This window comes from Ornithorhynchus anatinus, chromosome 19 (assembly GCF_004115215.2).
Source record: "Ornithorhynchus anatinus isolate Pmale09 chromosome 19, mOrnAna1.pri.v4, whole genome shotgun sequence".
Lineage (NCBI taxonomy): Eukaryota > Metazoa > Chordata > Mammalia > Monotremata > Ornithorhynchidae > Ornithorhynchus > Ornithorhynchus anatinus.
Window position 1 is genome coordinate 12,932,210 of NC_041746.1, and position 24,720 is coordinate 12,956,929.

Sequence of the window (24,720 nt, forward strand, 5' to 3'; positions counted from 1 at the left end):
GTTCCGGGATTGTTCCAGTGTACGCAGCGCAACAGCACCTGGCGGAAGTGGGGTGAGTAACAAAGAACCTAACGGTTTCCCCGGGGGTCAGCAGGCAGTGAAGGAGTTTTTCGTTGGGTTGACCATGGCCTGCTGGAGCAGGTCTATCCAGGCTCAGTAGAGTAGGGAGAAGACACAGACGGGGAATTCTGGGGATCCCGAACTCCTAGCATTATTTCCCATCCACCCGCGGCACCACTCTGGGGGTTGGACCCGCCTGGGGCTTCGCTGTCGTCTCACCTAAAGAGGGGAACCCAAAAAGCCTCTTGTTCTAGCTCTAAAATGAATGATGGAGGCCAGTCTCTTGGTTTTGATACAAACAGCTTTATTGGACACTCAGTTTACAGGCTCTCCTCCTCAGGTGAGAGGGAATCCAGGATAAACGATATAAGAGCAAGTTACTGACTTGAACCCTGAGACTAAAATCCCCCTTTGGGTGTTTGGAGAATGTCTGTGCGCATATACCGTTACAATGCCAGTTTTCCTTTCGCAGGGATTTTCAGAAAGCCCAGCATTATAGGAGAACAGACTGTGTTCCTTTGTATTTGAGGTATGAGGCAGGTTGGTCTCTTCTTCACTTCCCACAGAAATGCAGGATGGCACATTGTCTAACCCTCTGCCCCACCAGGGTGAGCTCTGCCCCTGACATAGAGGGGGCTCAGATTAAAGTGTGAACTAGGTCCTCTTTTCTCCTTTTGCCGGAGGATCCTGAAGACTAGCCAGGAAGCTAGCTGGAATGTGAAGTCCAATGCCCAGGTCTTGAGTCTGTTCTGGGTTTTCTGAGTAGAGTTGTTGCTCAGTCCCTGAGAAGCTCAGGGTCCTTCCTGCCCCCTGCGGGAGGCAGCTTCAGTGTGTCCACAGCGAGTCTGTCCTCTGGCCGGAAAGACGCCATCTCCTGGCCGGTGAAGGTGCTGTGAGGATCGGGCACTGGGCAGTACTAGTTGACGGTGTAGGTTTCGGCCCAAGCGATGCCCACGTGGGAGTAACAGTACAGGAATCCCAGTACTGAGAGAGTGGCCCAGGGCCAGCCTGAGAAGAGAAGGAGAAAATGGTAGTATTGTAGGAACCCCCGAAGCCTCCGTCTAAGCTGGTCCTCACCTAGTTGGCCAGTGCAGCTGGCAGCCCCCGTGCCAGCCAGCGAAGCTCAGAAAAGACATGTGCCAGAGCCCCCTCCCTACGTTCTAGATGAGCAGACATGCACCCCTCCTCCTAAACAGCTATATGGGTCACAGCAAAGGACCTGGCTTCTGATCCCAGCTCTGCTACTTGCCTGATGGGTGACCTTAGGCAAGTCACCTAACTTCTCTGGGTCTCAGTCTCCTCATCTGCAAAATGGGGCTTCAATACCTGTTCTCCCTCCTACAGACTGTGAGCCCCATGTAAGCCAGAGATGCTGTCTACCTGATTACTTGTTATCTACCCCCGAGCATAGTACAGTGCTTGGGACATAGTAAGTGCTTAACAATATCATAAGTATTATCAATTTATTACCATCATTATTATTGTTATTATGATGTGTATTCCTTTCCCTACCATTTTCCGAGAGGCAGCTTTAGGGGTTGGAAATCTCAGCCCCTACCCTAGGGCACTGCTACGGGCTGGATGGACAGTAAGTACTCTTCCTGCTATAGTATCAACAAATGAATAGTATTTATTGAGCACTTACTGTGTACAGAGCACTATACGAACTGCTTGGGAGAGTAAGATACATTGTGGCCTAGTAGCAAGAGCATGGGCTTGGGAGTCAGAGGACCTGGGTTCTACTCCCGGCTCCGCCACGTGTCTGCAGTGTGACCTTAGGCAAGTCACTTAACTTCTCTGGGCCTCAGTTATCTCATTGAGAAAATGAGGATTAAGATGGAGCCCTGTGTTGGACAACCTGATTATCTTGTGTCTACCCCAGCGCTTAGACCATTGCTTGGCACATACTAAGTGCTTAAGAAATTCTATAATTTATTATCTTATTATTATCTTATTATTTACAGAGTTGGTAGACATGTTTCCTGCCCAGAAGGATCTTACACTCTAGGAGGGAGTCACATACTGTAGTCAGGAGACACTAGTAGTAATAATTTTGTCTCTTTCCATTGGGCAGTTGCATTTGCTTCTTTCCAAAACACCTTCACGTGAGCCATCTCATTTAATCCTCATGACAGTCCTGTGAGGTAGGAGGGAGGTGTTATTTTCTCCATTTTACAGATAAGGAAACTGAGCCCCAGGTAAGTTGAGTGGCCCACACACAACTGGCCAGTGGCAGTGCTGAGATTAGACCATTCAAGAAATAGATCATCTGACATTAGAAGTTGGTGGGGAAGGGCTCTGCCTCTGCCTTTCTAGGTGGAAATCTGAAACCTGGTCACTCTGGGCGGGTGGCATCCCTGTCTACTTCAGGCAGGGACGGCTCTTTCATGTGACTCAGCAGAACCTCATTAAGATAATTAAGAGTCTTGTCTTCATTTTTAAAAAGTTGTCTCACTGCTAGCAATTCATTAGGCTGTAATTTGAATAAAGACAATTTGCCAACATAGTAAATGGGGCTCAAGAGACTGTAATGGAAACTTGGAAGCGAAGATGCCGTAAACTCCCTGAAAGGGACTGACTGGTCTGATTGGGGTAGGCAGCACTCATTCCCTGCAGCAGAGTCTGGGCTGGAACTGAAGTACAGAGAAGGCCAAACCCCTCACCTCCCTTGTTAGCTCATCCATAGGCCTTCCGGCCCTATCAGCCCGAGGAAGCTTCTTCTCATGGCATTAGAGATTCCTGTTCCTCTTGACCTACCCTGTAGCCCCTGCCCCAGTGTCCCAGGAGGCCTTACTCTTAGAGGTGCTCCAGGCCCTTCAGGAGGGTGCCCTCCCCTAACCTCTGGGGAAACTCATCTGCTTTCAGAGTGACTTTTCTTCCAGAAGGCATTGCTGCATTGACTTTCCCCTTCAGGCCCCGGGGTGGGGGGCCACGGCGGGGTGGCAACTGGCCATCTCCATAACTCAGCCAGAGGAATTGAGTGCTTACTGTGTGCAGAGCAGTACACTAAGAGCTTGGAAAGTACGATTCAACAGTAAAGAACGACAATTCTCGACCTGGGTTGTGGTCTAGGACCAGGTTGGCAGGACTAGAGAAAATGGAAGAGGACTCCACAAACAAGGCTGTTCCCCCTGCTAGGATAAAAGAAATGGAAAATTGGCCAGTTGGACTATAGGGTTTTTCTCCTTCTAGTTCCCATTCTCCATCTGTGTGTGAAACAGGCATTTCCAGAGGGCATCTCTCCCCAGAGACTGTCGTGCCAGTCCTCACCTCAGCCGACTCCCCAAGCTGTCATGATCCCTGTTGCCATGGGAACACTGGACCCCCAACCCTGCTCTCTTGGGGAGCGGGGGGCATTTTGGCAACAACTTCGCATATGCCTGTGTGCCAGTCAGGTAACAGAAACACTACAGGCAGTTTCTGTAAACACTGACTGTGTGAAAAACCTCTTTACAGAGAGCGGGCCGGGAAGGTAAAACGGAGGGCTTGTTCAGTCAGCTGTGTTTGTAGTGAAAAGCCAGCAAGGTATTTTGTAAATACCAAGAATGACTGAGAGACACATTGGGGCAATGATGGATGTTTAATTTATACAAAGCTGTTAGATAGGCTATTGGTCCTGCATCAGAGCAGCAGAAAGTCCCCTCTGACTCCCTCCCTGCCACTGCCCATCACCTCACCTCACTCCCAGAAACCTCTTTAAAAAAAAAGGATTTATGGAGGAGCCTAAGGCAAAGCTGCCTAGGAATGAGTTGGGTGAGGGAAGTGGTCCCTAGGCTGCCAGCAGTGATTACACCCACCCAGGTCAAAAGAGGGCTGGGGAGAAGGTATAAAAAAGGGAACGTGAGTTGGGCCCTTAAACTAAACAGTTTTGGATGTTTTAGTGCATCAGGGAGAGGGAGAGAGCAGAGATACCTCCAAACCAGAACAAACTCAACTTTCTTTGTCCCATGCCCAGGTTCCTGTCAATCTCCCAAGGATTGGAACCGAGCCCCATATGAACGACCAAAAATATGGCCCCGAGTCAAATTCCCTCCTGCCCAAGGAGTTGTAGCAGGCTGGCCTCAGCCTGGGGCTCTGAGTCTAAATGCCGCGAGGAAGGCCGAGTTGGGTGATTAGTCTCCAGCCTGGTGGAACTTCATCCCAGACAGGTTTTTGAGTTGTGCTCACGTTTCTGCCCAGAGCAGTGGCACCCTGATCCGTGTTTACTCCTGACACGCGGCCAGCATGGCAAACACTGGATCTGGTAACACTGGCCAAAGCAGGTTCCATCCTCTCAAGCCCAACCAGCTACACTGGAGGGAGAAAGCTGAATGGGGACAGAGCCTAAAACTGATACCTGGCACTCACTATCTCTATATCTCTTGGCCTGTCAGACATCTGAGGAAATGTGAAAATAATCAATCTATGGTATTTATTGAACTCTTACTGCCTACGGGACACTGTACTGGGCGCTTGGGAGAGTAAGATATTACAGAATTGGTAGACATGATCCCTGCTCAAGAGGAACAGACCTATGTACTAATACTCTGGGGTTCTACCAGATTTTTCCCCTTTCATATTAAGCACCCTGATTTATAACTTAAAAGATGTTTGTAGGTTAAACCCAAAAGGCCCCAACTTGAAGAACATAAGCTACGAGTGATCTATCCAAAACCACGATTAGTCAGGCTTGGGTGACCTCTTTTACAAACTAGATAAAAAGGAGTTATTGCCTCTCCAGAGCAACTCCCAGGGAGCCCAGGGAAAAGCATTAAACCCCTCCTTAGTCCATTAAATTGTTTTCAATGATGATTATTATTGTGGCATTTGCTGAGTGTTTACTAGGTGCCGAGCACTTAAGCACTGGGGTAGAATGCTATTAGATAATCATAAGAGAACATACATTCTGTTTGGCTGGAACATTTCACTGTCCACTTCACCCTGCTCTCAGCTGCAACCACTTCCTGCTACTGCTTTCTTGGCTTTCAGATTCCCTCTAGCTGAGGAGTAGTGTTATTTTTGCTAACAGAGCTCTTTGCCCATTTTCTTGGGATGGGGGTGTGGCCATTTCCTGTAGACATGAAAGGGATTAACTTTAGTGACCTGTATCCTTTATGATGATTGCAAATTTATTATTGGGTCCAACTCAAAGGGAAGGGCCAGAGGAATGGAAAATGGGAGTAGAGAGTTTTTAGCAGGGCAAGATCATTTACTCTGCGGTACTTAGACGGACTCAGCCCCAAGGGAGTGGGGGATGGCAGAGAGGGCCGGAGTGCCAGTGGAGCCTGAGAAGTGACCAAGCCCTCACACGGGGCCTCAGGCATATTTTCCTGCACTGAGGCTTTCCCTCTCTCTTCCTTCTTTTCTTCCCCTTCTCCCTCTTTTTCCTTTTAGAAAAAAGTACAGATTAGCCCAGAGGCCACTGAGGAAATCCTCATATTTCCTCCAGTGGAGCCTGATCCTGCCCCCACTGGGACTTTCATTGAGAAGAAAAATCAAATCCACAGCTAGCACCTGAGGTAGAGCAGGAAGAAAATCAGCCTCAGTGCCCTGAGAGTACAAGGCCCAGAAGACAGCAGCTGTTCTAGCTCTGGCTCTGCCTGGGTGAACCAGAGGAAGTCTCCAACTCTCTGGCCCTCATTTGCAGCTGTAAAATAGAGAAAAATTCCCCCTTCTTTCACCCTTAAAGAGATGTAAAGACAGTAGCATTGCAGATGTGAAATGCTCTGTAAAATAAAGGGACTGTTGCAATATGAATACCTGAGCAGCACACAGTGGTATTGGTAATGCCCTGATTCAGGTATAGAGCCCAAGAGTCCCCTTGGACCCTGCAGCTCTGTCCTCCCAAAGGCCTGAGCTCTATGTTGGTGATGCCTCCAGTGCCATGGAAAGGTCTGAGGGCAGAGGAGACCTGGGTCCTATTTCTTACCCTGAATTGAGGGTGGGGAAGTTCAGAGCTTCTCTCTCTTTACTGTTTTATCACAGTAATAAAAATAATAATATTATTTGTTAAGTGCTTACTATGTGCCAGGCACTGTTCTAAGCACTGGGGTAGATACGAGATAATCTTACTGGGACACAGTCCCTGTCCCACATAGGGCTCAGAGTCTTAATCTCCATTTTACAAATGAGGGAAGTGAGGCCCAGAGAATTTAAGTGATTTGCCCAAGGTCACACAAAAGACAAGTGTTGGACCTTGGATTAAAACCCAGGTCCCTCTGACTCCCAGGCTTATGTTCTATCCCCTAGGTCATCATGCTGCTTCTCCCAATCCATGCTGTAACAGGTTTCCTGAGTCTGATTTCTTCACTTTTCACCTGCAGTAGGGAGGCTATTTCTTTAACAGAAAGGTATTGATTCTTCCTCATGTGAGGGGAGGTAATTGGGCTACTGACTTGTACATTTTTAATCAATTACTCTAACAAATGCTGAGCTATGCTGTTGAGAACTCTTCCCAAGAATCTCACCCTAAATGGGAAATTCCCCCACTTTTAATTAGGAGTCTTCCCAACAGCCCACCTGCTTTATAATGAAAAACACAGAGTGGTGGCTTGCAATAACAGAGGTTTTTCTGGACCGTGTTGACCAGTGGGTTAGTACATTCTGAGAGGTGTTCTCTTTCTGCTGGGCAAGCGGAAGGGGGGCTCCCCTTAATCCACCCACCATGCTTCACTACCACTAAGAGCACTGTACTAAATGTTTGGGAGAAGGTGAGGGATTACATGGTCCCTGCCCTCTGGGACTAAGACTCTATCTGATCTACTTTAGTTTTCTATAGTGTGTGGAACATAACTGTGCTATTTGGAAGCATTTACCATTATAGTCAGACATGAGGAATAAACAAGGGCTTCAGACATGAGATACAAGGTAGAAAGATTAGAAATTACTTGAGGTGATCCTTCTGGGGCAGATGTGAGGGCAGCAGGACTTTGAAAATGGAGAAAGCAGTGGTGAGTTGACAGCAAGGGGAAGGGAGTTTCAGATCGGAAAGAGGGCGTGAGCAAGAGGTTGGTGACAGAAGAGACGAGAGCGAGGCTCAGTGAGTAGGTTAGATCGAAAGGAATGAAGATTGTGAGCTGGGGTGTAGTGGGAGAAGAGAACTGGTAAGCAGACTGGAGAAAGTTGATTGAGTGCCTGAAAAGCTGTGATTAGGAGGTTCTGCTTGATGTGGAGAGAAACGGGCAGCCATTTGCAGAATGATGTTTTAGCAAACTGATCCAGGCGGCAGAGGGATAGACTGGAGAGGGAAAGGGCTGGGATATGACAAGGATCTGGATTGGCATAGTGACCATTTGGGTGGAGAGAGATAGGGGTGGATTTTGGAAGAACCACCAACAGATTGCGTATAGGGGTTGAAAGGGGAGAGTCAAAGCTAATGCAGTGGCTGCAGTCTGAAGAGACAGAGAGAATGGTGGTGGGGTCTACTGCAGTGGGAGGATGTGGAGGGAAAAGAGGGGAAGAGATCACACTGATGAGAAATGCTCCTGTTTTTAAAAGCCTCTGGAGATTTCAGAGTCTCTTTAAGCCACCTCTTGTGAGTCTAATGCCCCTTACTGCTTCAGGGAAATTCCTAATCCCAATCCCTTATATTGCCTGTAGTGTAGAACCACTTCCTCTTGCTCTATAGGTATCCTCAAGAATAGTAGTACTATTTAATGTAGGCTCAGAAAACCTGAGGGGGGAAATGGCTGCCTGCATCAAGAGGAAACAGATTACAGCAGACGCTTCTCTTTAAATTTCCATTTCTTCCACTCTTCAATATTCATTGTCCCAGCCACCACCTCAGGGCATCAGATTAGTTCATTTAGTGAGAAGACTGTCTCAGCCTGGATTCCCCAGGAGAGAGGAGTGGCCCAGACAAAAGAAGGCAACAAGGTAGCTTGGGGCCTGACCAGCTCTCAGGGAGAATCAATCAATCGGTGCTATTTAGGGAGCACTTACCATGTGCAGAGCACTGTACTAAGCACTTGGAAGAGTACAATACATTACATTACAATCTAGAGGAAGGAAGTCAAACGGAAAGAAGCTCATGCCAGAGAAAGTAAAATATCAGCAGTGGGTAAGCTACACTGTCTCCATGACTATCACTAACCCCACTACCCCAGGGTAGCCCACAAGACCTCATTTGATTTACTCTATCCTGAAGGAGGTCCGGACAATTTGCCTTAGGTGACTGGCAATCATTTGTATTGTGAGGGTCATCCAGAAGGGGTTAGTATTCCAACCAAGTGGAATAAAAGGATGGGGCTTCTTTATCTTGGAAAGAAGCAGCAGCGTGGCTCAGTGGAAAGAGCACGGGCAAGTCACTTAACTTCTCTGTGCCTGTTACCTCATCTGTAAAATGGGGATTAAAACTGTGAGCCCCACGTGGGACAACCTGATCACCCTGTATCTCTCACAGCACTTAGAACAGTGCTCTGCACATAGTAAGTGCTTAAAAAATACCAACATTATTACTATTATCTTGGGAACTCTTGGGTGTACAGGAGTGAGGCCTAATGTGGCCTACTGGTAAAAGTATGGGAGCAGGAGTCAGGAGGTCCAGGTTCTAGCCCTAGCTCTGCCACTGGCCTGCTGGGTGACAATGGGCAAGTTGTTTCACCTCTCTCAAATAAGCATGATAAACTGTGAGCCCTTTGAGAGACTCTGTCCAATCTGATAACCTTGTATACTCCCAGCGTAGGCACTGTGAAAGTGCTTAATCAGTGTTATAATCCTGTCCTCCAGAGAAGAATCTGAGCTGTGCTGACCATGGAAAGAGTGGATGCAAGCTAATTCCCTTTCTAGAGAGGAGAGAGTCACTACAAAATGTCAGGAAGACACTTAGAACTGAATAATGAAGATTACTGGTGATCCCTGCTCTGCCACTTGTCTGTTGTGTGACCTTGGGCAAGTCACTTAACTTCTCTGTGCCTCAGTTACCTCATCTGTAAAATGGGGATTAACTGTGAGCCTCATGTGGGACAACCTGATTACCCTGTATCTTCCCCAGCGCTTAGAACAGTGCTCTGCACATAGTAAGCGCTTAACAAATACCAACATTATTATGTCTGAAACATTCCTAGAAAAGCAGATGCAATACCAGCTACCTGGGGAGGGAAAGCTGCCAACAGATTCTGTGCAAGGAACTCAGAAAAGAGAGGAGAGTTAGTGGTTTCCCTGGCTTGTGCAGTAAAGCCAGTACACGTTCACTGCTCCTCTACAAGTCCAAGCTGGTCGCCGCTCAGGATCAGCTCCAGGCCTTACCAACTTCCCTGCATTCTCATCTGACCCACAAGGCTTAATGATCCAATTTCTCCAGTAGCCACTCCAGAAGGGGCACAGGAGGCCTCCAGAAGCTGGTGAGGATTGATGCCCTTCCCCCCACCCTCCCCCCCAAGCAAAACAATCTCTCTCTCTGTCTCTTCCCCCACCCCGTTACGCAACACAGACTTAAGCCCAGGCTGACCGAGGAATCAATGCCAGCAGGCTAGGAGGCCGCTCAGAGCACAAACTTCTGATAAATTATTGAGAGAGGCTCAGGGGAGCTGCGCAGGGGGAGCAGAAGTCCCGCCCAGAAGCCCACATTAGCAGTGTAGCCCAATGGACAGAGCAGAGGCCTCAGGAAAAGGACAAACTGGGTTTTCATTCCAGCTCTGCCACTTTCCAGGTGTGGAACCTTGGGCAAGTCAGTTGATTGCTCTGTGCCTCAGTTTCCTCATGTAAAATGGGCTTAAAAATACTTTTTCTCCAACTTGCTTAGACTGAGCCCCAGGTGGATCAGAACAGTGCTTTGCACACAGTAAGTGCTTAACAAATGCCATCATCATCAGGTACTGTATCCAGTCTGATGATCTTGTACCATCAGCCCCATCACTTACTACAGTAAGTGCTTAACAAATACCACAATTATTATTATTTCCCACAGCACAACCTCCAAGCCAGATGGAACAGGGGAAGATGCTGGGATTTGAGCATTCAGTGCATGGCAGGAAGCCGGCGTCTGCCCTGCCACAGGTGAGTGGACTGAGCATTAGTCTTTTTTTTTTTAAATTGTATTTGTTAAGCACTTATTATGGGCCAGGTACTATACTATGTGCTGAGGTGGATACAAGTCGATCAGATTAGACATAGTCCCTGTCACACACAGGCTCACGGTCTTAATCCCCATTTTATAGATGAGGTGACCGAGGCCCAGAGAAGTTAAGCAACTTGCCCAAGATCACACAGCAGACAGGTGGCGCGCCTTCCCACCGGGGTTCTCCTAAGTCTCCCCCAGGCACTGATGAACTTCAATCTCCAAGGACACTGTGAACTCAGGTTGGTTCACTGTTCACTCACTGAACAATTTTCACTGAGGCTGCCGCCACACCACCCCCTGGGGTGCAGAGATACGGCATGTTAAAAGGTGGCCAACGGGATGGATGCCGTCCTCAAACACAGCCCTCGGTGCCCTCTCACCCCTGTGGAGATGCTCCCTCTGCTTCCCAGCATCACCCAGAGAGTAGCTCATTCGGCGCCACCCCCTCACCCTGCCATCACCCAAGAAGCCACCGCGGGGGGGTCCTCAGGGTTAGATAGTGAGGTGCAATTCGCTCCTCCCTGACTTAGAAAGCCTCGGAAGTTGTTACTGCACTTCCGTATGGAGCGCTACGTTTTGACTTCAGAAAGCATAAAGCACTTGATCCGCTTGCTCCATCATCCTCACGACAGTCTTAGGGGCACCCTCCCCTCCTTACATGCACCCCACCTCTCTGTGGGAAATGAGGCCAGGAGAGCTTGCGAGCCAGGACCAAATTTCCCCTTTTCCTTCTACAAGTGCGAGACAAGCCCCACAATTTAGGGAGTGGTGGAGTAACCTGGCCCAGAGCATCCCCCTTCTCCAGGGGGAGTGGGGGTGGAGGGGAAGGAAATGACAACAAGGAGACCCCCCCTTCCTTGCTGCCCACCTTTCTGAGGAAAAACCCCTGGTCAAATGTGGAGAAGGTTAGGGCCTCCACCCAACTCACCACCCTGTCTTGCAAGTTCATCCACAAAGAAAAAGAGATACTAGTCTATCAGAGCGTAGCTCGGCCATGAACAGTCTAGAGTTGTGCATGAGGGGTCGCCCTCATTTCACTTGTGTAGCCGCTGCTGAGCACCCAACTAACCCAGGAAAGATAAGAAACAGACCCACCTGCAGCAGGCTTCTCTACAGGGGACTTTTCCCAATTTCCGGTTTGGGCTGGGGAGAAGGCAGAACTACACAAGTCATAACTTGCAAAAATTAATGTGACTCTGCTCCTTCCTTATTTAGCTGCCTGCTTCATCCACGAATACGATGATTATTAAAAAATATTATGACTTCAATTTTCCAAGGCATCTTCGTACCAATTTCACGATCTGCCTGTGTAACAGCTCTGTTCTGTTTTCACTTTACTTCTGTTCCCCTGGGGCAGCTCATCAGTTCATAAGAGTTCACCTCCTTGGTTCCCAGCTCTTCCTGGTCAGCTCAGATTCATCACATTTCCTTCTGCCTCCGGGCCAGGGATGACCACTGGCCCTTTAAACTCAATAAGGCAAAAATTGACAGTCTCTCTCTCTCTCCCCTCCCCACACCCCCCAATCTTTCCCATCCCAGACATCACCACCATCCTCTCTGACTCAGATGCTCCCAAACTAGGAACTCTCCTTGACTCCATTCTTTCACCTCCCATATTCACCACTCTCTCTCCAAATCTTGTTCTTTCCTTCACAGTGTTTCCCAGATCTGACCTTTCCATGTGACTAAGCCCTATCCACCCTCCTCTCTGCATCAACTATGCACTTGGGCTGTGTACTCCTTAAGCACTAAGAAGTCTCCCCAACCCCACACTATTTCCCCTACCCTAATCTATTTTAATGGCTGTCTCCCCTTGAAGGCTGTAAGCTTCTTGAGGGCAGGGGTCTTGTCTACCAACTCTGTTGCACTGTACTCTCCCAAGCATTTTGTACAGTGTTGTGCACACACAGAGAAGCAGCATGGAATAGTGGATATAGCATGGGCATGAGTCAGAAGGACCTGGGTTCCAATCCTGACTCTGGCACTTGTCTGCTGGGTCACCATGGGCAAGTCACTTCACATTTCTGTGCCTCATCTATAAAATGGGGATTAAGACTGTGAGCCCTATGTGGGACATGGACTATGTCCAACCTGATCAGTGTGTATCTACCCCAGCACCTAGCATAGTGCCTGGCATTTAGTAAGTGCTTGCTTAACACATAGCATAGAAAAAAGTAACTGCTCAATAAATATCATTAATTGATTGACCCTTATAGCTACCTCCCTAGCCCGAGCACTTGTCTTTCCCAGCTGGACTCAGGTCTCAGCTTTCTCACTGGTCTCTCTGGCTCCATCATCTCCCTTCAGCCTACTGTTCCGACTCATGATCATCTCTCTCGTCTTTCTTATTGCAATGCTCGATCTTCACACGCCTCCAACGGCTACCCCTTGTACTTCACATCACATAGAAGCCCCTGGCCTTGGCTTCAAGGCTCTCTCCACCTTCTCTCTTCTACTTGCCTAACTCTCCATCTACCACACCCTAATTTTCAGTCTTCACTTAAGCTAACTCTCTTACCATGCCTCACAGAGAAGCAGCTTGGCTTAGTGGAAAGAGCTCAGGCTTGAGAGTCAGAGGACGTGGGCTCTAATCCCGCCTCCTCCACTTGTTTGCTGTGTGACCCTGGGCAAGTCACTTAACTCTCTGTGCTTGTTACCTCATCTGTAAAATGGGGATTAAGACTGTGAGCCCCACGAGGGACAACCTGATAACCTTGCATATACTCCAGCGCATAGAACAGTGATTGGCCCATTGCAAGCACTTAAATACCAACATTATTATTATCATCAACATTCCCATCTCTGAACCATTTTATCTGCCTTTCTCCTCACAACCATCACACCTTCCCCTCCCCATTTGCAAAGACCTTCTAAGCTTTTCCTGCCAGGAGGCATTCCATGACTTATCCCACATCCCATCACCCTTATAAATCCAACCTGATTAACTTGCATCTACCCCAGCACTTAGAACAGTGCAAGCCCTTAACAAGTACCATAATTATAAAGTGCCTGGAAGTTCAACTTGGAAGTTCACTGCAGTTCAACTTGGCTTTATGCTTAGAATTTTATGTCTCAGGATGTTCCCAGGGGTGCTATTTTAAGGTGATCAAATGTGTCAATTTCCGAGGGCAGTCCCTAAATTTAAGGGTTTGTTCTCAGTCCCCTTCCCTTGTCTTTCTCTTCACTTAGGACCAGAATGACAGCTTGTCACAGGCCCATCTGTTTGCACTGATTTAACTCCCTGTCTGTCCTGTTCAAAGTAGAATGTGAGTCACTCCCAAATCTACCTCTCTCCTTCTCTGCAATCTCATGTATCATCCTGCTATCAGGACATCACAGTATATGGATGTACCCTACCTGTAATTTATTCTGATGTCTGCCTCCCCTGCTAGATTGTAAGGTCCTTGAGGGTGGGGATCATGCCTACTTACTCTACTGTACAGTTCCCTGCACCCAGTAAACACACAATAAACATCATCAATGACAAAGAGCGACTACGGTTTCTCTTATGAACTCCACGCCCCAACCAAATTCTTCACATCCATTCATTCAACAGCATTCACTGTACTACCCCTCCATGCAGAACCCTGGACTGGACCCTGAGGGTTCTGGGCCCAGAACAGGTTGCCTAGGAAATGTTTAAGGAGAGGAACTACATGTGTGTACAACAGTTCCATCCTTAAACCCCTTGCCCCTGGAATCATCGTTCTGGGAACCAATTTGGCCCTTTACTAAACAACTGCCACTCACTGGTAAGGGTGACTGGCACCCTCTGCCACATGCCTGCTGTGTGACCTTGGGCAAGTCACTTCACTTCTCTGGGCCTCAGTTACCTCATCTATAAAATGGGGTCGAGACTGTGAGCTCCACATGGGACAGGGACTATGTCCAACCCGAGTTGCTTGCATCCACCTCAGTGCTTAGTACACTGCTTGGCACATAGTAAGTGCGTAAATACCACAGTCCTCATCACCACCCCCATAGGGAACAGAGCCTGGGCCCCAACTCATCAAATCCTAGGGATGGCCTGGCTTGGAGGAATTACAAAGAGAACTTAAAATGTGGCTCCCACCCTCCGGAAGTTGGGGAAAACAGGATTAACCCAAATAAATCATTTTCAAGTAGACTAAAATCACGAGACAGGTAGAGATTGCATACAAAACTCAATAGCTTCTATACATGCAGGACCTGTTTGAAATAGTCTAGGGGAAGCTTGAGTGAAAGGATTGCTTGGTTTTATGGGGTTAATCTGTAAAAGATGCACGGAGGAGGTGAGAGAGCATCACTCCCTAGCCCCCTGAGGGGGTCGGGAGGTCGATGTCTGATGCTGAAGCCCCTTTTATCATGTGTTTCTTGTACAAACTCAAGGCAGTATCACGATTCTTAGTATACTAGTGGTCTCAACGCTCAGTTCCCATTCATCCATATTTACACATTCCCATAGCTAACGGTTGAGTGGAGAAGTTGTCATTGCAATTCCCTTCGCCTTGCTCCTTTCAACAGAGAGCCCCCTCTAAAGGAAGCCTGCCGACACCCTAGAGGTTTGAGAGTTCCACATATAACCCAGGAAGGGAGGGTTGCACAGCGGGTACAATATGATGAATGGTACAGCAACATCTCTCAGAGAAAATGGCTGGAGTAGAAGCCATCCTGCTTCTAACAGACTTAAATAAAGCCACTAAGGGACTTAATCTCTTACCTCAATCAAATTTGAACGGCGTTCAAAATAAAATGCTATCCGTAGCCAGCTCCTTTAATGAAGGCAGCAGTGCATAAAGCCGAATTGAATAATTAATGAAATTACGGTTGCCGAGCCCATGTGACAGGAAGGGAGTGCTCAAATGGAGTGAAATACCCCTCGCTATAAGTAAAATGTCAGGAACTTATTCCCACAGGAATGAGCGGATGGCAGAATGAATACTGGTCACTGTCTTGGATTTAGAAGCAGATAATCTAAATAAAGAAATATTGATTTTTTTTTCAGGTTGCCTTTAAATGGAAAGTGCTTCCAAACAAAGAGCTTCTTGCTTTCGGGAGCCCGAGCCAAGGAAGTGGGACTCTATGTCCTGACTCTGATTTATGCCTCATTCGGGTCAAACAAAACGTTCATCATCTGTCCTGGGATCAATGGCAAGGAGATTGCTAATGGGATCACCGCCCCATTCAGATCCTCAAACGGCTCTGCGGGGCTAGACACCGGAAGTAGAAAGCTATAACAGGAAAACGGATATGTCCCTGGAGAGGCTCGCAGGCTGGGTGTGTATGGAGCCGAAGCTCAAACTCTAGCTAGAGTCACTACCTGGCCACGCTCAAGGTCCCCAGAGCAGCGGGGAAACCCAGTTCTACCCGGCTGAGCCTAGGGATCTGCTCTAGATGGTATTCCGTTAGCTGGGATCACGTCTGCCTTGTACTCTCCCAAGTGCCTTCTACAGTGCTCTCCATACGGTAAGTGCTCAATATATAGCTTTGGCCGGCTTCCTGCCACTGCTCATCCTCAGGTGGTGAGAGAGGACCACAAACAAGAGGGGCGGCAAAACAGCCAGACCCTGGGGAGCTGAGAGGAGGGGAGGGCAACGATGGGCCACAAGGATGTAAGCCCGCTGTGGACACGGAATGTGCCTGTTTACTTTTGTATTGAACTCTCCCAAGTGCTTAGTACAGTGCTCTGCACACAGTAAGCGCTCAATATATATGACTGAATTAATAATAATAATAATGTTGGTATTTGTTAAGCGCTTAACTATGTGCAGAGCACTGTTCTAAGCGCTGGGGTAGATACAGGGTAATCAGGTTGTCCCACGTGAGGCTCACAGTTAATCCCCATTTTACAGATGAGGTAACTGAGGCATAGAGAAGTTAAGTGACTTGCCCACAGTCACACAGCTGACAAGTGGCAGAGCCGGGAGTCGAACTCATGACCTCTGACTCCGAAGCCCAGGCTCTTTCCACTGAGCCACGCTGCTTCGGAGGATCATGTATGGCAGGACCCCCAAGAAATATCATGTCCACCATCTGTATTTTCACTGTGACTGTGTCAATCCTCGCCCTCCATGGATCATCCAATCCCTTTCTATCTCCCAGCCAGCCAGTTCCATCCCCATCCTACACATGACCATCTATTCTTTCCTCAATAAAATGACACGGAAACTAATTTTACCACTTTCCCCAGTAACACTGTAGTGTTTCCTAGTAGTTGGGTTGCAAAGATTTTCTTCCTGGTTGGAATTTCTTTTTTTATTGCCATTTGCGATAAATTCACTCTGATGAATCAAGCAGTTCCGGCACAGCAGCTTTAAATAAAAGCCCTTTAAATTGCCTCAGTCAGGACACGGAAGGTAATAATAATAATAGAAATAATAATGCTCAAGGCTCAGACAGGGCATCGTATCTACAAAGTATTGTTTTCAAACACCGCCTAATTGTTCTGCCTGGAGCCTCTGGCGAAGCAGTGCTAAGGAGTGCACGGCCCTTGTCATTAGGTTGGTGAGGAGGCCTGGCTGATGGACCTGCTTCAACATTCCAGGAACCGCTCTTGGGAAGGGGCTAGAGACCATCCACGTCAGCTCGGCCAGAAAACACATCCAGGCCTGGATGGAAATGCGGGCAGCTTGCTAGAAGCAGCCTGGGGCTGGGGGCTGTACCTGCTCCCTGACATGCTTTAAACGGCCTCGGGCAGGGGCACAGAGCAGTGTGGCCTAGAGGAAAGAGCGCAGGACTGGGAATCCAGAGTCTGAGTTCTATTCCCTGCTCTGTCGCTTGGTTGCTGGGTGACCTTGGGCAAGTCACTGGACTTCTTCCCTCATCTGCAAAAAGGGGATTCAATTCCTGTTCTCACTTTCCCTCAGATCGTGAGGCCTGTTTGGGACAGACTGTGTCCGACCCGATGATTGTGGCTCTACCTCAGCACTTAGCACAATGCCTGGCACATAAAATCATGACTATTACTCTGATTATTAAGTTGAATAATAGAGAGTATTTGTTAAGTGCTTACTATGTGCACAGCACTGTTCTAAGCGCTGGGGTAGATAAAGGGTGATCAGATCGTCCCACGTGAGGCTCACAGTTAATCCCCATTTTACAGATACGGTAACTGAGGCACAGAGAAGTGAAGTGACTTGCCCACAGTCACACAGCTGACAAGTGGCAGAGCTGGGATTCAAACCCGTGACCTCTGACTCCCAAGCCCGTGCTCTTTCCGCTGAGCCACGCTGCTTCCTGTGACACGGCCATCGAGCTCCCCGCGTTCTCGCTCGGTCTGCTGAGAGACACGGCAGACTGCAGTTACACACCTGCTGGCAGCCACTGCTCTACATCACTTCAAAGACATGAGTCCCTGAAAACCATGCCAACATTTCAAATTACAGCCATCCCCCGCTACAAGACTCTTCCTTCATCTAGTACTTTCTCACAAGAACTAGCATTTCTTGCAGTAATATTTATTATTATTATTATTATTATTATATGGGACAGGGACTGTGCCAACCCGATGACCTTGTACCTACCCCAGCACTTAGTCCAGTGCCTGGCATGTAATAAGCAATTAACAAATACAACAATTATTATTATTATTATTATTAACAACAACATGCATTCTAAAGAAATGGAGAGGACTTCCCACCCCTTCTCCTCCCTCCCATGTGTGGTCCCAGGTGCACCTGGCCTACAGCTTGCAGGGAAGTCCAGTCTCTAAGCACTGGTGCCATCGACAGCTGCTCTCACATTATTGATTTTGGACTTCGGGGGAATCAATTTAAGAGTCAAGAAGAGAGGAGGATAGGAGAGACAAGGAGGAGAAGAGAAGCGGGGGAGGGGGCGTGGAGGAATCGCTACAATAAACGCACATTAAGCCAGATCTCCTTCCCCTTTAGCTACACCCTGGACTTTTCGTATAGTGTAATAGAAGGGAAATGACGGTCCTGTCAGAAAGAAGAGCAAAGAAACCTTTTTATTCTGCTCATTCTATTCTGCTATTATATTTTGATGAGGTCTGTCTTGTCAAAGTAACAGAATTGTGCCTCCACAAACAAAACCTCCCCATTGTCAATACACCATTCCCAGACCCCAGAGTCCAAGCACTCAGCTGTCTATCTAGCTGGCAAAAGCTCATCACCCAGACAGATGGCCCCCACCGAATCTTGCATCACGAGGTAGCGGCTGCTGCTGCTGCTGCTGCTGCAAGGCTGGGCCCAGGAGGCCTGGTTCCCCGGACGGGGACTCTGGACACACAGTTTAAGATCACCAGCTGAGCGCAGTTCTTTTCCACCACAACCAAACACGTGAAGAGGATCATACTACAGGGTAGTGTCATCTTCAAGCATGAAGGTGAGACATACCCATGTACACTGATACACAATCACTCTCTCTCTCACATGCATATATAATAATGATAGCATTTGTTAAGCGTTTACTATGTGCCAAGCACTGTTCTAAGTGCTAGGGGGGGATACAAGGTAATCAGGTTGTCCCATGGGGGGCTCACAGTCTTCATCCCCATTTTACAGATGAGGTAACTGAGGTCCAGAGAAGTTAAGTAACTTGCCCAAAGTCTCACAGCTGACAAGTGGCAGGGCTGGGATTCATATCCATGACCTCTGACTCCCAAGCATGTGCTCTTTCCACTGAACCACGCTGCTTCTCTTACACAAAGAGACACACACTCACTGTTGTTCGGGGGTTTGTGGCCAGTAATCAATGTAGGGACTCCCTGTTTTCCTCACGTCCCACTGAGCTGCTTTGGTAGATGCTTGTTCCGGGCTCAACACGTATAAATGACGGAGGAGAGACTTAAAAACATCAAATTGCAAACCCACGTCTCTCCTCTGGGTTGGCTTTTTAAAAGATGTTCTAGGCACCACGCCAGGATAAGCTGTCCCTGCAACGGCACACACCATAAGAATGGTCAAAGACCTGGCCCGTCCCTGGTTCTCCTCAGCACCTCTCCTCCAAAACACCCGCAGCCGTTTGGCATATGTGAGTTTGTTTTATCTCAGTTTCTTCATTTATAAAACAGGAAGAAATGCCTCTTGCACTGGGATGAGAAATGGGAAAGAACAGCCTCAACTCTAGAGAGGAAATTAGTGCAAATGCCAGCAGCAGCACACTCATTTTTCCACCAAGCATATTTTCCTTTTGTTGGTGTTAGATTGGTGCTCACCATGGGAGCATCATCCTCAGTATCATCATCAATGGCATTTACTGGGCACTTACTGTGTGCAGAGCACTGTACTAAGCGCTTGGGAGAGTACAGCACAATAACATCGGTAGACACGTTCCCTGCCCACAAGAGCTTACAGTCTAGAGGGGGAGTAGACTTTAGTATAAATAAAAAAATTATACTGTGCAATTTAAAGACAGGTACATAAGTGCTGTGGGGTTGAGGGTGGGGTGAATATCAAATGCCCAAAGGTTGCGGATCCAAGAGCACAGTTGATGTAGAAGGGGGAGGGAGCCGGGGAAAACCGGGCTTAATTGGAGAAGATCTTTTGGAGGAGAGGTAAACCAACTGACCTCAGGACTCCATTGCCATTGTCAGCTAAGACTGCGGGTGGCAGGCGGCGATCCTTCCCTTAAAGTGCAGCAGGGAGAACTCCTCCCCTCTGCCCAATCCTCGTTCTCATACCCGGCTCGAGGAAAGAATGGTAAATGGCGGCCCACGGCTCTCGATCTGATGCCAAGCGCACAACTACATCCGTGATTCTAATGTCCCATGGTTCTACCCCACATACGGTGCATTAGGGGACACAAGTCCAGGCCTCGCAGCCACATGCCCGCCTGCAAGGCAGGAATGAGTGGCTCTGGCCTCAGAGGCAAAGCACTGTGGGAAGATGCTTTCAGCCAGGGACCCCCGGGCAGAGCCCCGAGAGTGGGGCTGAGTAACAGCTGTGGTCTGGCCCTTCTGCTCCAGTGTTGGCCTAACCTACAGAACCCAAAGTCATCAGCAAGTCTGGAGGCAAGGGCCAAGAGAAGGGCTGTTGTGCAGTGCCAACCATTTTATGTGGAACTGAATCAGCAGTAAGAACAGAGCCAACCTAGCATTCATGATTTTGGCAGAGCCACTGAAATGCAACATTGAAAACTGTCCTTTAGCAAAATCTACAAAGGAATTTCAGTTTGTTTCCTCCCAAAGTTAACTGGCAGCAGCTTCTTCATCCTCAGTAACAGAAAAAGAGGAACTGTTTTATTTGCTATATAAAACAACAACAGTTTAGCCAGTGATTTTCATTTCTGGAACTTGTCACCTTACAGGTGATCATTATGTCCATGTTTTATTCAAAACAATGCTTTACTGAAGCCCCATCTCTTGGAAGAAGGAACACAGTCATGTCATTGTTCTCATTAATAAGCAAGCTATAACCCGTGTTCTCTGAAGGTGTATCCTCTGTGGAGATTAACTTTCTAGAAACATACACTCATGGGGAGGGTGAGAGGGAAAGGCAAAGAGAAGGTGGGGAGAGAGTGGGAGAGAGAAGGGCAGTCTCAGAACGGAAGCTTCGGGAAAACCGTAAACTCGTTGCGGGCAGGGAATGTGTCTGTTGATTGTTGTATCGTACTCTCCCAAGTGCTTAGTACAGTGCTGTGCACACAGTAAGCACTCGATAAATACGACTGAATGACTGTGGTACCAAGAGGGAGAAATGACAACAGTTGTGTATGAGCTTCAGGGTGCAGAAAGCCCTGTACTGAGCACCTGGAAGAATTCAGGAGAACTAAAAGACGTGATTCCCGTCCTCAAAGAATTTATAATCTGATGGGAGAGACCAGAAGATAGCTATTACTCATAGATAGTGCGAGCAGAAGGAGAAACAAAGATACAACTGGTACGAGCAACACTGTAGAAGGATGAATAAAAGAAGTGGATACAGTTTGTCCATCAAAATACACCCAGGTGCTAAGGATGGATGTTGGGATAAATACACAAGTACTAAGGAGGATGCTTTCAGTAGAAGGCGGGATTTCAGGACTGCTTTAATGATGGGGAGGAGGTGTGGTCAGGCTGATTTGAAGGAGGGAGGAGTTCCAGAGAGGAGGAAGGACCTGACAAAGAGGTCAAAGGCAGGAGAGTTGAGAGCACAGTACGGTAAGCAGTTTTGCTTGGGAACAGCCAAGAATATGGACTGGAAGGTAGCATGTGGAAAGAGCAGAGACAGAAGTGGAGAGAGACTTGAAGTCAATGGTCTGGAGCTCCTTTCTAATGTGGAGGAAAATGACTGTCCCCAGGAGAGTTTTGACATTTTAGAAAGATGATCGCTGGGTGCAGTAGAGACTGAAGAGGGGAAGGGCAAAAGGGAGGGAGAAGGATGATGCAGTGGTCTAGTCTAGTTGATGCAGTCTGCCTCCCCTGCTAGACTGTAAGCTCTTTGACGGCAAGTCCTTAGTAGACTGATCTGTATATAGTAGGTGCTCATTAAGTATTGTTTTAGCTGATTGACTTCCCCAGCTCCGGGGTTGCAAACCTGCATGTAGAATTTATGGGTAATCCCTGCTATGTCTAGGGAATTAAAAATTGAAATTCCTTCTGAACCTAGGAGCCTGTAATTCCTGACACTTGCCAAGTCTCTTTAGCAAGTTTGGGGAACTGAGTTAAAGAAACAAAAGCTAGCTCCCTCATCCAATAGACCTCCTGAAGCCTAAGAGACAATTTTCTATAGAGACAGTGATAGCAGCACTGTCCAGTGAAAGGAAAGTTGACCACAATTGCTCTGGCTTTATAATGATGTGTTAAGAATGAATTCCCCATTGCCCTTCTCATGCTTCTTTTGCTTAGGAATGCAAACCAAATAGCGAGTTGCAACCTGCTGACTTGGATCTGTATCCCTCCTAGCCAGTGATCCTGGGATTAACCGATCAAAGTTAACACCATAACACTGCTGTCAGCCAAGGGACATATATTAAATGCTACTGTCGCTCCAGGGCTCCAAATCCCCAAATCCATCGGAAGGAGACTATGGGCCTCTGGTTGGGCGGCCCGCCCCCAAAGGATCAGTACGTGGCCCAGATGAACGAGATGCAAAACAGTCCAACACTCATCAACCCTTAATCTTCCCAAGGGCAGGGGAGGCTGGAATCTAGTAAAACAGTAAAACGTAATTCACAAGCTGCAGTAACAGCGAGACTTAAGACGTAGGCGATATCCCTTTGGCAGAACCTGCTCACTTGGGCCGCCGGTAGCTGGAAAGTTTCATTTTGGGAGAAGAGGAGCAAGGTCTGAAATTGATTCAGGCATTTATAAATGCAAACTGGGCATGGGAATAAATTGCACCCATATGCAGGCAGCATTATTTGCTCCTGAAGGAAAAAAAATGATTCAACCTCCACTTCATTCGGAGCTAAATGAGACTGAGTCAAAAAATGAGTCACTGTTTCAGCGCTGACACCAGAGACGAATAATCTTTAAAGACAAGAAGCGTTTGGCTCCTTGTGGCTTCCTCTCCCCTTAATCCATTGTGGGTGATCCAAATATACCCAAAGTCATAAGGAGGAAGTTGGTGGAATATCAGCCACCACCATTTCTTAATAATAACTGCACAAAAGTTAAGCCCTTACTAGGTACCAAGGACTGGGCTAAGCCCTGGGTTAAGTTACAATACAATCAGATCAGGAGCAATCTCTGTCCCACATGGGGCATCCTGTTCACTATGTTGGGAGAGAAAGAGAGAGAGAGAGAGAGATCATGCAAGCGTAAGTGTGTGTGGTGATGGAAGAAATAGCTTGTGTACATGAATGTGTTTGCATATGTGTGGTGTCAGACACGTGCTGTCAGGTTTGGTGAGAGCTACAACAATGCAAGCTTTTGTCAACGTGGGGTTTTGCAAGAACTGGGTGAATTGGTTGATTCCATTTATGAGTTTACTTCCTGCTTGCTTGTATTATTACCAGTTAGGCCTAGGTTTACCCACTTGCCTCTCCCTTTCTGATGTATTCTATCTGTGCCATCCTGGTCCCCAATTAGGTCATAAAACTACTGAAGGGCAGGGAGGAACTGAGGCCTCTATTTCCACTCTGAGCCCCGGATGAACAGAGCCCGCAAGGCTGCAGCAAGGGGCTACTGGGGAGGAGAGAATTTGATGCAGCCTGGGAGGAGGGAAGACATGCAGCCTACTGGATGGAGAGTTGAAAAATCAGCAACAGATACTCTGCCACACAGACCATCCATATGTACATGCCCAAGAACTGCCTACATTAAAAGACAGTCAGAACAGCATGGTGACCACTCCCAGTACCCCAAATACTTGTTTTCCAATATAGTGATCAATTCATTTATTCATTCATATGCACAGTACTAAGCGGTTGGGAGAGTACAACATAACAAAATTGGCAGAGACATTCCCTGCCCACAATGAGCTTAGTCTACAGTATATATATGGAGAGAGAGAGAGTGTGTGTGTGTGTGTGTGTGAGAGAGAGAGAGAGAGAGAGAGAGAGGGGAGAGAGATATGTAGAGATGTCCAGCTACCTAGGTTTGAAGATGATAATAATAATAAGTGGTATTTGTTAAGCATTTACTGTGCACCAAGCACTGTACTAAGTACTGGAGGGGGGAATACAAGCATGCTACTAATGGTGAGGTTGTTATTGGTATGGGCATGAGTGGCAGGAACAACAGATGACTGACAATGCCTTCCATAACACCTGCACATTTGGATGGACCTGAATTACACTATTGCATTTGCTAGCCACTATGCCTGGCACTGTTTTCATTTTACTGTTTTAAGGTCCCAGTCTTTGTCCCAGTCTTTCTGAATCTCCCGTTCCAAAACAGTCATGCCATTTCTAATTGCTGTACAGTAGACATATCTGCCTTGGGCTCCTGCCTACCAGTCACCCATTGCCAAGATGACGATGGTGGCATTTATTAAATTCTTATGGTGTGCCAAGCATTGTAATAAGCACTAGTAGTCATAAGTACTAACACAATAAGTAGTAATAAGCACTCATAGTCAGACTGTAATCTGACTACAAAATAGTCAGATTGGACGCAATCTCCGTCTCACGTAGTTTTTGCAGTTTGAAAGAGAGGGAGAACAGATATCTGATTCTCATTTTACAGATGAAGAAACTGAAGCATAAAGAGATTGTGAATTGCCCAAGGCCAACAGCATACAAATGGCAGAGCTGGGAACAGGAGGTGGGCCTCATTTCTCCCAGGCCTATGCTCTTTCCACTGGGCAACCCTGCCTCTATATAAACAAGCACTGTCAGAGTGGAATGTGAGCTTTATGAGGTGAGCTTATCTGAGGCTTGGCCTCACAGTGTCTTCAAATCATTTTTTTTTGCCCACCCAGTTTATGGTTACATCATTTCCGAGCATCAGAGAGCAGCTGTTTGGATATCGTGCTCTCCTCAAATGACAAAAATAGTGTCTTTTTAAATATCAAGTCAGTGATAATCAATGGGCAACTACTGAATGCAAAGTACTGTCCTAAGTCCTTGGAGGCATATAGCAAAAACAAGACACATGTTCCCTACCCTCAAGGAGCCTGTAGTCTCTTAGGGGAGGAAAACACAAAAGATTTACGAATAGCACAAACAGTGAACACATCCTCAGAGGCGGCCTTCGGCGGAAAGGCCTATTTTTACTTAATCACACAGAGATAACCTACAAGTATTTATTTTAATTAACT

General features: G+C 47.5%; 1 protein-coding gene across 5 annotated transcripts in view; it reads right to left on the reverse strand.

The window, feature by feature from the left end:
* Positions 1-343: 343 nt before the first annotated feature.
* The window catches only part of HHAT (hedgehog acyltransferase), a 207,007-nt gene continuing 182,630 nt past the window's right edge, over positions 344-24,720 (reverse strand). For all 5 annotated transcript variants that reach the window (XM_029047510.2, XM_039914844.1, XM_039914846.1 and 2 more), the window contains one exon: positions 344-1,068. In XM_029047510.2, coding sequence (XP_028903343.1) covers positions 977-1,068 — 92 coding nt within the window. In that variant the 3' untranslated portion in view covers positions 344-976. The remainder of the gene's footprint in view (positions 1,069-24,720) is intronic.